The sequence below is a fragment of the Sciurus carolinensis genome, chromosome 9 (assembly GCF_902686445.1).
Source record: "Sciurus carolinensis chromosome 9, mSciCar1.2, whole genome shotgun sequence".
Lineage (NCBI taxonomy): Eukaryota > Metazoa > Chordata > Mammalia > Rodentia > Sciuridae > Sciurus > Sciurus carolinensis.
In genome coordinates, this window is record NC_062221.1 from 50,123,612 (window position 1) to 50,137,823 (window position 14,212).

The 14,212-nt window shown below is 39.1% G+C and overlaps 1 protein-coding gene across 3 annotated transcripts in view; it reads left to right on the plus strand.

Annotated features, from left to right (window-relative positions):
* Usp13 (ubiquitin specific peptidase 13) overlaps positions 1 to 14,212 on the plus strand; it is a 104,811-nt gene that overhangs the window by 22,260 nt on the left and 68,339 nt on the right. For all 3 annotated transcript variants that reach the window (XM_047564019.1, XM_047564020.1, XM_047564021.1), the window contains exons 3-4: positions 5,494 to 5,554; positions 14,022 to 14,143. In XM_047564019.1, the coding sequence (XP_047419975.1) occupies positions 5,494 to 5,554; positions 14,022 to 14,143 (183 nt within the window). The remainder of the gene's footprint in view (positions 1 to 5,493; positions 5,555 to 14,021; positions 14,144 to 14,212) is intronic.

Consider the following 14,212-nt stretch of genomic DNA (forward strand, 5'->3'; position numbering starts at 1 on the left):
CTAATAAAGCGGTACTGCCTTTTAGAATGATTTCTGGTGCCATCTTTTCTTATTACAGCTGTGGTCTGTTGTGGGGCTCTTACTCGTTCTCTTATTTTATTTGTCTCTGCATATCTGCAAGCACTCTTTGTATGTTTGTTTTTTCCCCAGAATTTTGTTAGGTATTTCTGGACTTTTATTTTTCTAAAATGGACTTTGGAATCAGATCATCTGGTTAAAAAAAAAATCCTATTGTGATTTTGATCACAGTCACATTGAATTTATAGATTAATCTATAATCCACATCTTGAGGATTATTGCTGTGGTTTCTTGAAGGCCTGGACTTTTGTTTGTTATGTTCATTTCTGTGTCTTAGTATTGAACAGCTCTTCGCATATCGTAGGTGCTTCACAAATGTTTATTGAATTTGACATGGCATATCTCTATTTATTAAGGTCTTTTCTATTTTGTTCAATACTATTTTGTAATTTTCTGTAAAGAGACTTATATTTTGTTATTTTTTTTTAGGAAACCTATAATTTTTGTTACTGATATGACTAACTGTCTTTTATTTTTTACATGATTCATTGGTTATTGGTTAATGATCGGGAATGTTATTAATTTTCAAATGCTCATTTTATGTAGTCTTAATAGTTTGTAGACTATCTCGCATCTCCTAGTCAATTCTGATTTGAAATTTATTTAATCTCTCACCTTAGCCTACCTAATATGTTCTCTGTTTAATAGAAAGGCCAGGAGGTCAGATAAGCCACAAATTCAAAGATTAGCTTTAAAATAATTCAGTTTTGGCCTGACATACAAGATTTACAGTCACTATTACTGTTGGGTGGTTCATGGCAATTCTTATGAAGTCTACTGTGTCCCGTATATCTTAGTGTAAGAAAAACCAAAATACAGAGATTTAGTAACTTGCTCAAGTTCACAATGTTGGTAATCTTCTGTGGTCAGCTCTGCCTCTGAAATGTTTGTTTGTTTGTTTTTTTAATATTTTTTTGATAGACCTTTATTTTATTCATTTATTTATATGTGGAGCTGAGGATCGAACCCCATGCCTCACACGTGCTAGGCAAGCGCTCTACCGCTGAGCCACAGCCCAGCTCCTGAAATGTGAAGTTAAACATTTCATGCTGGTGACAACCTCTAGTCATTTCGACTTTTACTCGTTTGTTCCTGTTTTGATCTATTCTACCTCTTTGAGTCCTCTGGGCCTGTGACTTGTTTAGCCTGATTCTCATCACCTGTGACAACAAATATTCTGTCATCTCCAGTCCCCTTAACTGATACACACCCTTTTGTCTTGCCTCCTTAATTAGACACCAGAACTTCAGTTAACTCGATGATATCTCCCTCCATTTCCATACACAGATTGCAGGAATCTCCACAGAGCTGTGGGGTTTGGGACTACATTGTCTGTTTTGCATTAGTATAACAAAATATCCAAGGAAAGCTAACTTTATAAAGAAAGGAGTTTTATTTAGCTCATAGTTTTGGTGGTACAGGCTCTGGAAAGGATCCCATGGCAAATAACTGATGGCAGAGTGCATGTGGGAGGCAGAAACCTGTTTTGGGAGACGAAATTCCTACAATCCCTTCTGTAGGAATGGAGGGCATGCCTCCATTGACCTAAGGAACTCTTTGTAAAGGTTTCACCACTGCCCAGTACCACCCTGAAGACCTAATTTCCAAAGCATGAACTTTTGGGAGGTTGGGCAAGCAACATCCAAATCATCCCAGGGACTATGTCAAATTTCTGGACCCCCCTTTCTGTTGAGCTCTTGTATTCTCTTTGTCCTCTCCTACTGCCTGAGGAGCCACTCAGTCCCTCCTATCCTCTTTAACCTTGCTGTTCTCGTCTGAGTGCTCAATGTCCTTGAAAAGAACTAGCACAGTGGCTTTCGGACTGATTTTCTTTCTTTTAGATTTGCTGCCTTTGGTCCCACTCAGTCTGCACCCTCTCTAGAGTAATCTCTCCCAGTGTATAAATCGGTGCATCTGTGGCACCCTGAAGCTTTGATCTCTGATGTGTCGCCCTGGGAATGAAGTCCAAACTCTTTTGCATGATTACAAAGTTCTCATTATCTGGTCCCCACAGCCTTTGTAACCCTCACTCTTATTCCACCAACTTTAAACTCCAGACATGGCAAATCACTTCTTCCTGGCACACACTGAAATTTCATGCCTTTGTGTCTGCTGTTTTCTCTGTTTGGGATGCCTTACTTCAATCCTTATTCCTTTACCTGTTGTACTCTCTGTGGTCAAAATATCCATCTGTCTGTCCATTCATCCATCCATCCACCCATCCAAATATTTACTGAGTAGATACTGTTTGCGAGTACTGCCGTTCTTGTTACGTGACCAGCCCTTCTCCAAGCAATTCTTCCTTTCAATATGATTGTACCTTTTTTTTAAAAAAAATCTTTCTTAATTCTTGCCACAATTTATTGTTTTGTTTTGTTATTATCTGTTTACCTCTATGTTCCCCTACTATGCTGGTGAGCTCAAGAGATGGAATGCATCTTCATTCAGTTTCATTCAGTTTGTACCCTGAGCTCTAGCATAGAATCTGACACGTGGGCCCAGCCATATTTGCTGACAGGAATTTCAGCTTCTCAAACCCTGCTGATTTCCACTGTGGAATGATGTAGTAGCGGAAGCATAGGTGATGATCTTTGGAAGGAAGTCCATCCCATCACCACAAGTCTTTGCCTGCATCTCACAATTGGGAAGAGACCCATGTTCTAGGAATTCTTTTTTTTTTTTTTTTTTTTTTTGGCGGTACTGGGGATCGAACTCAGGGCCTTGTACTTGCGATGCAAGCACTCTACCAGCTGAGCTATCTCCCCAGCCCTCTAGGAATTCTTAATGCACCTCCTTTCCTTTGTTCTACCTCCACCACCATGCAGAAATGGAGGAGGTGGTGACAATGATGAAGAGGACACCATAAACTTCTGTAGAGGTTTCAGGTTCCCTCTAGGATTGTTAAATGCACCTTTGGTTCCATTTCATCTCTTTTTGAGGAAGGTGAGTGGTGGGAAGGAGACAGAGGCTCTGAGACCATGGAGGAAAAGGATTCTAAGAGAGGAGATATGCATTTGGCATCAGTATTTGGAGGAACAGGTTTTTGAAAGCTGAAGTTTCCATAATTTCATGATTCCCAAGATGTGAATGGTAAACCTTAGTAGAAGCTGTGAAACCTTAATCTGAGAAGCAAAAAAATTAGTTGGCCTTCAATATCAAATAATAAAATGTGGTAGAGTAGTCTTAGGACTCCTAAGACAAATTAGAGCTGTAGAAAGTGCACAGCAAAATCTTGACAGTGGCTACTTGGAAGGATTCTGGGGTTGGGTCCCACATGCCACAATCTGTTGGAAACATGCTTTTTTCTTTTTTTTCCTGTTGGGTTTTGTATTTTTTTTTTTTTATTGTAAACAAATGGGGTACAGCTTGTTTCTCTGTACATGAAGTAGAGGCATACTGTGTAATCATACGTTTACATAGGGTAATGGTGTTTGATTCATTCTGTTGTTTTTTTCCTTCCCTCAACTCCTCCCACCCCTTTTTTCCCTCTATACAGTCCCTCCTTCCTCCATTCTTGCCTCCCTCCCACCCCCCATTATGTGTTATCATCTGCTTATCAGCAAGATCATTCATCCTTTGGTTTTTTGAGGGTGGCTTATCTCACTTAGCATGATATTCTCCACTTTCATCCATTTGCCTGCAAATGCCATAATTTTATCATTCTTTATGGCTGAGTAATATTCCATTGTATATATATACCACAGTTTCTGTATCCATGCATCAATTGAAGGGCATCTAGGTTGGTTCCACAATCTGGCTATTGTGAATTGAGCAGCTATGAACATTGATGTGGCTGTATCTCTGTAGTATGCTGATTTTAAGTCCTTTGGGTATAGGCCAAGGAGTGGGATAGCTGGGTCAAATGGTGGGTCCATTCCAAGTTTTCTAAGGAATCTCCACAGTGCTTTCCAGAGTGGCTGCACTAATTTGCAACCCCACCAGCAGATATTTATTTAATTTTTTAACAATAGTTGTGGAGCATGCCGGGGACCAAGCTCTGGGGACCCCCTGAATAAGCAGAGGAGCAGGACTCTGACTTCCTGGAGTCACCATTGTCTTTTCTGAACCTGTCTTTGTCAGACCCGTGGCCTCCTGGGAGCATGTGCTAATTGTTAAGTCCAAACATCTACTTTGTCTTGATCCCTGGTTACCACTTCACTTTCCTGAGGAGCATTCTTTTTTTTAATTTTTTTTTTTTTATTCATTGTACACAAATGGGGTACAACTTTCATTTCTCTGGTTGTACATGAAGTAGAGTCACACTGTTTGTGTAATCAAACATGAACACAGGGTAATGATGTTTGTCTCATTCTATTATCTTTCCTTCCATCCCCGACCCCTCCGCATCCTTCATTTCCTTCTTATACAATCCATCCTTCCTCCATTTTTCCCATGGAGCATGTTATTCTCCAACTCCACCATTTACCTACACATGCTATAATTGTATTCTTCTTTATGGCTGAATAATATTCCATTGTGTATATATACCACATTTTCTTTTTCCATTCATTTATTGAAGGGCATCTAGATTGGTTCCACAATCTAGATTGGTTCCACAATCTAGCTATTGTGAATTGAGCTGCTATAAATATTGATGTGGATGACTCCCCAAGCAAAAGAAATAAAAGCAAAATAAAATAAAATCAATAAATGGGATAGATTTAAACTAAAAACTTTTTCTCAGCAAAGGAAACTATCAGCAATGTGAAGAGAGAGGCTACAGAGTGGGAGAAAATCCTTGCCACATGCCCTTCAGATAGAGCACTAATCTCCAGAATTTATAAAGAATTCAAAAAACTTTATACCAAGGATACAAATAGCCCAGTCAACAAATGGGCTAAGGAAATGAGCAGACACTTCACAGAAGATCTACAAGCAATCAACAGATATATGAAAAAATGTTCAACATCTCTAGTAATAAGAAAAATGCAAATCAAAACTCCCCTAAGATTCCATCTCCCCAATTAGAATGGCGATTATCAAGAATACAAGCAACAACAGGTGTTGGCGAGGATGTGGGGAGAAAGGTACACTCATACATTGCTGGTGGGGTTGCAAATTAGTGCAGCCACTCTGGAAAGCAGTGTGGAGACTCCTTAGAAAACTTGGAATGGACCCACCGTTTGACCCAGCTGTCCCGAGGAGCATTCTTTATAACTTGGTGGAATATGGCATTGCTCTCTATCTACCTGCATGGAACTGGGTCCAGTTCCTGTTTGTCCTGGAATCTCTAGTGCAAGTTGACTATTTCCTCTTGACCTTTTATAAAAACTGGGAACCTCCGAAATGCGCGCGTGCGCGCGCGCGCACACACACACACGTGCGCGCGCACGCACACTCAAATGTATTTTTTTTCTCAAACTTTATTCTGTAGGCTGCATTTTAATGGTATCTCTTTCTTTCTTTCTTTTTCAGAAGGTAAGAGGGGCATCTGGTGGAGCTTTACCAAAAAGGAGGAATTCCAAGATTTTTTTAGGTAATGTAAATAATTGTCAGCAGTTTCCTCAGATTTACTCTCTGTGTATGTGTGTGCATGTGCATGTCTGAATTGAAGTAATAATGGGTTCTTTATTACGATTTAAGGATGAGAGGCTCAAATTAAATTGAGAGGCTCTGATTCCACTTTGTGTCTACCTGGTGGTGATGGTTGCTTTGGCACTGGAGCTGGCTCCAGTGCTTTGAAGTGATTATGCTTACAGTGACTAGAGAGTCACTTGTGAACCTTGTTCTGGTCCTTTTTTCATTGATTTGAAAGAAGAGCCAGTTTTTCTTTTTGTAAAAAATTAGCCAAACTGCAGGTTTTAGGATTTCACCAGTTTCTCTGCTAATGTCCCCTTTTGATTACAGAACCCAGTCCAGGATCCCACTTTGTACATGTGTCCATCACCTTTTCCAATCTGTGGTAGTTCCTCAATCTTTCTTTGTCTTTAATAATTGTGATGCTTTTGAATACTATTGGTTAGTTATTTTGTAGAGTATGCCTCAGTTTGGGTTTATCTGATTTTTTCTCATGAAGAGTCTGAAGTTACACATTTGTGGGAAGATATCTACAAAAGGAATGTGTCCCTCTCAGTGCATGCTATTGGGAGGTACACGACATCGGTATAGCTTCATGCTGGTGATGTTGAAATTGATCACTTGTTAAGGTCATGTCTGCAAGGTTTCTCACTGCGAACTCATAATGTAATTAATAAATACCTTGGGGATGCTTTGAGACTATGTTAATGTCATGTTTCTTCTCAGAGTTTTTTCACTGATTTTAGCATCTATCAGTGAATCTTGCCTGTAATAATTATTATGGGGTATTTGTCTAATGGTGATGTTTTAATTTTCCTCATTCAAAAACAGATAGTTTTGCTTATGCAAAATACGATTGATTTCTAGATCATGTAATTATGGTCATATTTCATATTAGGTTTCTGATACGGTTTCCTCAGGAGAAAAAAATGATTTGATGTTTGGTCAACCAATTTACATCCCTTGTCATTTGAAAGAAATCTCAAAATTGCTCAAATAGTATAATTTCATTTTGGTAAACAAAAATCCACATATATTATATACATATATATGTATATATATATATACATTTATATATGTACATATATGTATATTTGTATGCATGCATGTATGCATATGATTATCTTTGTGTGTACATATGTGCACATATACACACACACCCGTATATAAATATATAAGTGGGAGACTAGAAGAATGGAAGAATGTACTCCAAATGTGAACAGTAGCTTCTTCCTGGTGATTCTGATTTTTAAATTTGTATTTCAAACTTTTCCATAACAAACGTGTGCTGTTGCAATGAAGTCACATGCATTTTTTTGATAAGTAAAATCACTGAAACAATCATGGAACTGAGTTTCCTTCCTGGTTTGATTCTCAGTTGCTTCATGCTGGGCCCAGTTTTACTGTCTTCTCTGCTGCTTTGCAGCTCCTGGTTTTCTTTATAAGGCTTTTTCCAACCTGGTCAGTCTTTCTCATTTCTCATCTTGCTTTTGTAGCACAACCCCAATCAGCCAACCAACCCAAACCAGCCTTGAATAAGTCCGGAAACTGAAATGATTGAATATATTATGATACTCTGGTTATTAGCTTTCTGGTTCCCTTCCAGTAATACATGGGACATCTGTATTAAATGATATCAGTATAAACTTCTTGAAGATAGAAATAATTAAACATTTTGACAAACGTTGTTATTTATTTATTTTTGGTTGAATGAAGAAGTTAGCAGATCTCAGCCTTTAACCTTTTGCCTTTTACTGAAAAGACTTTGAGGTTGATTTTGTTTTTAGTAATTATTTTGATATTAGAGGATACTGTTAAGTCACTATTTAAAACATTAATTTAATCAGTTGAGTAAAGGAACCAGGAGGGTAAAAAATTAAAAAATTAGCCAAACTGCAGGTTCTAGGACTTCACCAGTTTCTCCACTAATTTTGATTACAGAACCCAGTCCAGGATCCCACTTTGTACCTATGTCCAAAGAGGAAGGAAAGAGGAGGTTCTTGGGAATGAAATTGACCAAATTACATTTTATATTGTGTATGTACTTTATATGAATATGTAAAAATGAATCCCACTATTATGTATAATTCTGATGCACCAATAAAACTTAATTAAAACTTAATTTAAAAGTAAGCTCTGAGTTTTTGTACTTTATACTCCATGGGCCCCTTTGGTTGTTACCCATCATTTCATTTCCGTGGGACTTTTCCTACAAGCTGCTCTCTCTTCACTCAACATCCTATGACTTAGAAGACCACAGGATGAATCTGCAACTCACAGCTCAGCTAAAGCATTCTTTTTGGACTGTGTTCATTTTTTAAAAATTTAAACTGGAATTCCATTAGCTTCCGGGGCTTTCCCCAGGCCCCATTTCTCCCACTAGTTTTACACTTAAGGGTATTTGTGTTAGGGTCTCCCTCGGAGTAAGTACTTGGTGTTGCAGGTTCTGAGTGTCAGTCCTCTCCACTGCTGCTTCTAATATCCCAGGAAGAAGCATTTTTCTCTTGTCACACTAATCACAGCTCTTGAGTTCAAGTAGATGTAGCCTGTAGATTAATTTCAGTGGTGGGTCCTACTAGGATTGCTTCTGGCTTATGTAACAGAAAGCTTAAAATATTGATGACTTTAAGGTTGATGCTTATTTCTCTCATGTGGAGGATGTTGGAAAGCAGTAAGTACAGGCTAATGGGATGGCCTCATGTTCATTAGGGATATTGACTTTCTGTATATTTCTGCTTATCTTCCCATCCTGGCCTGTGACTTCCAGCTTCACTGTCATTTGGTCCAAAATGGCTTTGGGACTCCAACCATCTACTCCCTATTTAGAAAGCAGGAAAGAGAAGAGGAAAGGACCAAAAAAAAAAAAAAAAAAATTTCCCAGTGTAATCACTGGTCTTTTGTCTGACTTTTCAAAGGTCCCCACTCAGTGTATTCCTCTGATCAGAACTTGGTCACACCCTGCTGCAGAGGAGACTAGAAAATAAAGGCTACTAACTACTTCACTGAGTGAAGTCGGGGGCTCTTAAGAGGAAAAGGAGCATAGATAGGGGGGGCAGCTAGTAGCTTTCGCCATAGACATTTCCTTTTCTGAAAGAGACACTGGGGTCGTCTCTTTGTAGAGGGGAGGAGAACTCAGACCTCTCTGGCAGTTTCTCTTCGTTTCTTTGACTAGGAAGCACCCTCTCCTAGTTCTGCGGGGTAGTTGTGCTGCCCTACCTTCCCCATAAAGCTGACGTGGATGGCCAATGCTTTGTCTTGGATTGAAGCTGGTTTTTTTTTTTTTTTTTTTTTTTTTCATTTGATTCACCTGATGATTTTGTGAATAATTCCTTTTCTAGTGACTCATCAGTGACATTAAAATCACTGACTCATTGATCACAGCCTTCAATAATGACTTTGTCAGGGAGGTGGAGGCCTTAGCTGGGATGAACAGCTGGCCCGAGCCTCCTCCGTGTGGTCCTGCCTCTCAGTGGTCAAGTCATCCTTCCTTCCCCAGCTTCCATGCCATCCAAGTGAAATCACCTCGTCTCTAGCCTTCGTTGGTCATTTGTTTTTTAACAACTGTAATTATGGGTAATTTAAAAATTATTTAAATTCTATACTATTTTGTATTAAGGATTTAAAAATATTTTTTGAATGTGTCACATATGGACAGAGCTTAAAATTTTATAAACATTATAAAAGGCTGTGCAGTGAAAAGTTTTTCTCCCTTCCCTGTCTCCTAGTCACTTGTTCCCAGAGACAAATAATATTTTCAGTTTGTACATCTTCGTCCATCTTGTTTATCCTATGTTTTCTGTAAGGAGATCACGTGTTTAGATTTTTTTCCCCCCGTAGGTGTTTGGGAGCCATTAACGCTTTGGTTCTCAAACTGTGCTTGGAGGCACCCCAAGATGCTGCAGTGAACTGACAGGAATATTTTAAATCTTTGAGGGAACAGTGATGCTCAAACCTGCATGAACTAACCTTAATGTTGTTTTATTATTAGGTTGTCCTGTATTCCTTTCAGTGACTTCATCTCTTTGTAAATCAGAGGTCTTACTTATTTATTTACTTTTGGACCTTAAAAATGTGGAGTGCAGTGGTGGTGCTGTCCAGTCTGATTCAAAGAGAGGTTGTGCAGTGTTCAGCTGACGCACACATCTCATTAGTAAGGAATTGGGTTATGAAGGAGGTAAAGCATTTTCTTTCAGTATGTGTTATTAAATTTTCAAGTGGCTACTCGGTTATTATAACATACATACTTAGTTTTCTGGACCTAACTGCTAAATGAACAGAATGATCAGGCTTTTCCTTCGACTTAGGGCCACCATGAAAAAACTGCTGGCTAATTTTCCATTAATGTTTTCAAGCTAGGATGTTTTCAACCATCAGGTTGTCCTCTAGGAAGATAACTCGTAGCAACATGAGAGTTTGTGAATTTTAGAAGTTAACTGACATAAAACTTAGTGTTTTATGAGAAAGAAGGAAAGAAGCAGGGAAATAAGGAGTCCAGGATCCTCAAAGAAATATCCTGGGGCTTGCATTGTGTTTTTGGCCAAAACATTCACATATCGATATCTTATATGTATATGTATATCTATCTACACACACATATATGTATTTGTACACACACATATAGCAATAAAGCTACAAATGTGTACAAATGCATACATAACTGGAAATGTATTTAAAATACCTTATCATTGGTGTACCATAAAAACAGTGTTAAATACTCACATTTTTACTGAGTCTCCTTTCCCAGTGTTCACAAATTGGAGTAAATGAGTTAATTTCCTCTGTGTTTGAAGAATGGAGCATTGAAGAGCTACCACCTAACCTCAGAGAGCTTAAATTCCACTCTTTTGATTTAGCCCAGGCATTCATCCTCAATGAGAAACAAACTGAAAACAGAACATTCGTGAAAAATTCTGGGATTGGGCCTGTTCAGAAAACTCACCTGAGCTGCAGTGACCGGAAGGTTCAAATCAACTCCATTTGCCATTTCCTTCTGAAATGGGTCAGAGGGGGCATTGCGTTTTCAAGGGGCTTTTCCCTCGTGCCTTCATTTAAAGGTAAATAGTTGGTCAGATTTTGCAGCTGTGGGACAGATTGTTCACCTCCAGCACGTAAGACGAAGTCAGTGTGGTCAAGCTGAGAGAGCTTTGCGGGGTGGCAGTTGGAGCCCTGGTTTTGTTTTGTGCTGCCCAGGCTTCTGGGAGAGTTGGGTGTAGTCCCAGCTTCTTCTCCCAGGGACCTGGGAGGATTACTGAAGTAGAGTTGGGGGAGAAGTTTTGTTTTGTTTTGTTTTAACTTAGAGAAAGAGCTCAATCTGGGTTTTGCCAGTTAGAGCCATGGAAAGTAGTAGTGTCTTCAGTTAGGTATTATTTGGGTTATGAGACTTGATTTAAAGAAATATGGAAATTTTAGACCATATTTGGGACTCTGGGGCACGTGTGTTCAGAAAAATCCTTAGATTTGTCTCTTAAAATCAGCATGTAGGTTACCTCTGCTAACTAAGTCTTTTCCCTACTTTGAATTAAGATGTTTGGGAAAGATCATGACCCCCTTTCATTCTGTTAAGTTGAAATTACAAGTAAACTATAAGTATAAAGAAGTGCGATGAAGTTCTGCTTTTTTGTGTGCTAGTCTTGCTGCTGCTTCTTTTTTTGGGGGTGTGGATACCAGGGACTCGACCACTGAGCCACATCCCCAGCCCTATTGTGTATTTTATTTAGAGATAGGGTCTCTCTTAATTGCTTAGGGCCTCGACATTGTTGAGGCTGGCTTTGAACTCGTGATTCTCCTGTCTCAGTCTCCAGAGCCACTGGGATTACAGGCATGCACCACCGTGCCTGACTTGCTGTCTCTTCTTAAACATATAGGAGTAGCCCATGAGAACAGCAGCACAGCCTCCTTGGATGTCTTGCTTTGCTGATCTGAGCGCACTGGTACCCTTGGCTTCCTGAAGTCCCCTTTTTCAGATATGTACTGAGTGCATGGTGTGTGTTGGGGGGCACTCTGTGGAGGTTGGGGATATGGGAGGTGAATGTGACCTGTTTCCTTCTGTGAGCTCACAATCGAGAAGCATTTGAAAGGTCTGTCTTCTCCATATTTAGATCACATGAAAGATCCCCACTCAATGTTTTATTTATTTTTTTTTTTGCGGTGCTGGGGATCGAACTCAGGGCCTTGTGCTTGCGAGGCAAGCGCTCTACCAGCTGAGCCATCTCCCCAGCCCCCCACTCAATGTCATGGTTGTCCTGAAACTTATTTCAGGATTGCTTCTGAGCTGGGGCAGCTAAAGGGAGGGGAAGCACTTTGGACGCTGTTAACTGTTGGGAATGTAGACAGGGTGATGGAGATGGTGATGTTGATGATTATCTGTGAGTCCCCAGTACCCATTAGATCCTATCAGGTGCCTTAAGACCTTATCTTGCTTAATCCTGTTAATCTTGTGAGTAGATTAGATTATCCATAGCTTACTCATGAGGAAAATGAACTTTGAAAAAACTCACCCAGGGTGACAATTAGTAAATGTTAGAGAAGGTTTCTTTTGGACTTTGTTTGCTTATTTAGACCAGGTAAGATTTGAATTAGCATTAAGTGAATATGTTTTCTGTGGAAAAGATACAGATATTATCTTGTATGAATCCAAACTACACATAAACACAAAAGATTTGTACTTTGGTTATTTAAAATAGTTATATGTGCAATAATAAAGAATATTTATAGAGCAAAGTTCACCCATTCAATATTTGCTTTGGTGCAGGCTTCCTTCCAATTTTTATCTATGAACATAGTGCAAAGTTGTCTTTATAGTGAAGATGAATTTTGTATTTTTAGTGTTAACACAGAAACATTTCCATGTTTCTGCATAGCGTAAATAACTGTCATTTAAATAATATTATGTTGAGTTAAATATCATTTTTGTTGAACAAATTTTAGGTTCCATTTTTTTTTTTTTCAAATTATAGATGTTGGGGCATTCAGATTTTTACAGCACTTACAATACTCTTTCTTGTTTGAATCATGTGCTTTAAGTAAATGCTTTTAGTTCCTTCTTAAGCTAATAGAATCTTAAAAATTATCTTTTGTTAAATTAACCTTTTATGGCTATCTAGCCATGTTGTTTGGTTCTTCATTTTGTTGTTTCTGATTCTTATTATTTAGAATCTTTTATTGAAATGTTTGGATTGTGTTTTCTCTCTTTCTTTGTTTTTTTTTCTTATTTACACCTGTCCTACCTTTGAGAATTCCAGAGCAGAGCTGTACACAAAGATGAGCTAGGTTTTTGGTTAAAGGTATACAAGGTAATAACAGAATCTGGATCCTTCAGTTCTCAGGCAGCCTTCAGAGTCTAGTAAAATGGCTTTCTTCTATCTACAGTGGCCGTGTTTCTCCATGTGTCTGTGTACCTGTTTCTGTGCGGGTTTGTGAGTGTGAGTGGCATATAGTCCAATTGCTTTTCTGTCACCATAGTTCCAAACTTATAAATATACAAACATGATCTGGGATACTGGCATCCCCATGAATGTGAAGCTGAAGTGTCCCTGTAAATATTGTGACAGGACATTTCCTTGAGCCTTCATCTAACCTTTACCAGAGATTAGCCAAGCGAAGAGGTGATGACTTAAGAGACAACAGGCTGAAGAAGCTCATCTTTCCTACTGAGAATTCTTTGCAGCCCAAGGACAGCAGGACTGCCCACATGACAGGGTTTCCCCAGCTGGTTTACTGTGCAAGATCTCAATGACTGTTAGAGGAAGGGAACGGGCAGAGGGGGAATAGGCAAGATAGGCAGATAACAGAGGCAAGATAACAGAGAGGCAAGAGACAGAGTGAAAGGGAGATTTTATTTTAAAATAATAGCTGCCATTTATTGGTTACCCATTATGTGCCAGGTCTTTTTTCTACAATTTCTCATTTATCTGCTACCTAAACTGTTATTATATCCAGGCTGCAAATGAGGAAACTAAACAGATACAGAGTTTGTGATTTGCCCAAAGCAACGTGAAGTTTTGGGGCCAGCACTGAACCTAGGTTTATCACTTCTCAAACCTGCGTACTTTCTTCTGTATTATAGTCCATTCTTGTGAAGTCAGCAGTCAGGGATCCCCCAGATCATATTTAAGAATATATTCCTTTAAAAATCTTTAAGAATTCTGTTTTTAGTGCATATGTCTCTTCTGCTAGGCTTTGTGATATGACTCAGTCTTCTTCATACATCTGTCACTGGTAAATAAATATTCATAACTTAGGGAAGATGGCAGGGCCTGTTATTCCTGGTTTGGGGCAGACGGATGGTCATGTCAGAGTTGGAAACTGTAAATATCACATCCTTGGTATTGTGTCCCTGTGGAGTTCTGACTTTCCCAGTGGGTGCTGCCTTTGTGTGGGATGTTTCTTTCCTCACTTCTTATTCTTTGTTTTTGTTTTCTCCTCAGATCTAGATACTGATGACGATTTAAATAGCGACGATTATGAATATGAAGATGAAGCCAAACTTGTTATATTCCCAGATCACTATGAAATAGCACTACCAAATATTGAGGAGTTACCAGCCCTGGTCAGTGAGTGTGCACGGCTGCTAGCTAGATGCGCGTGACTCTGTCAGGTGTGTGTGCGTGTGCGGTGT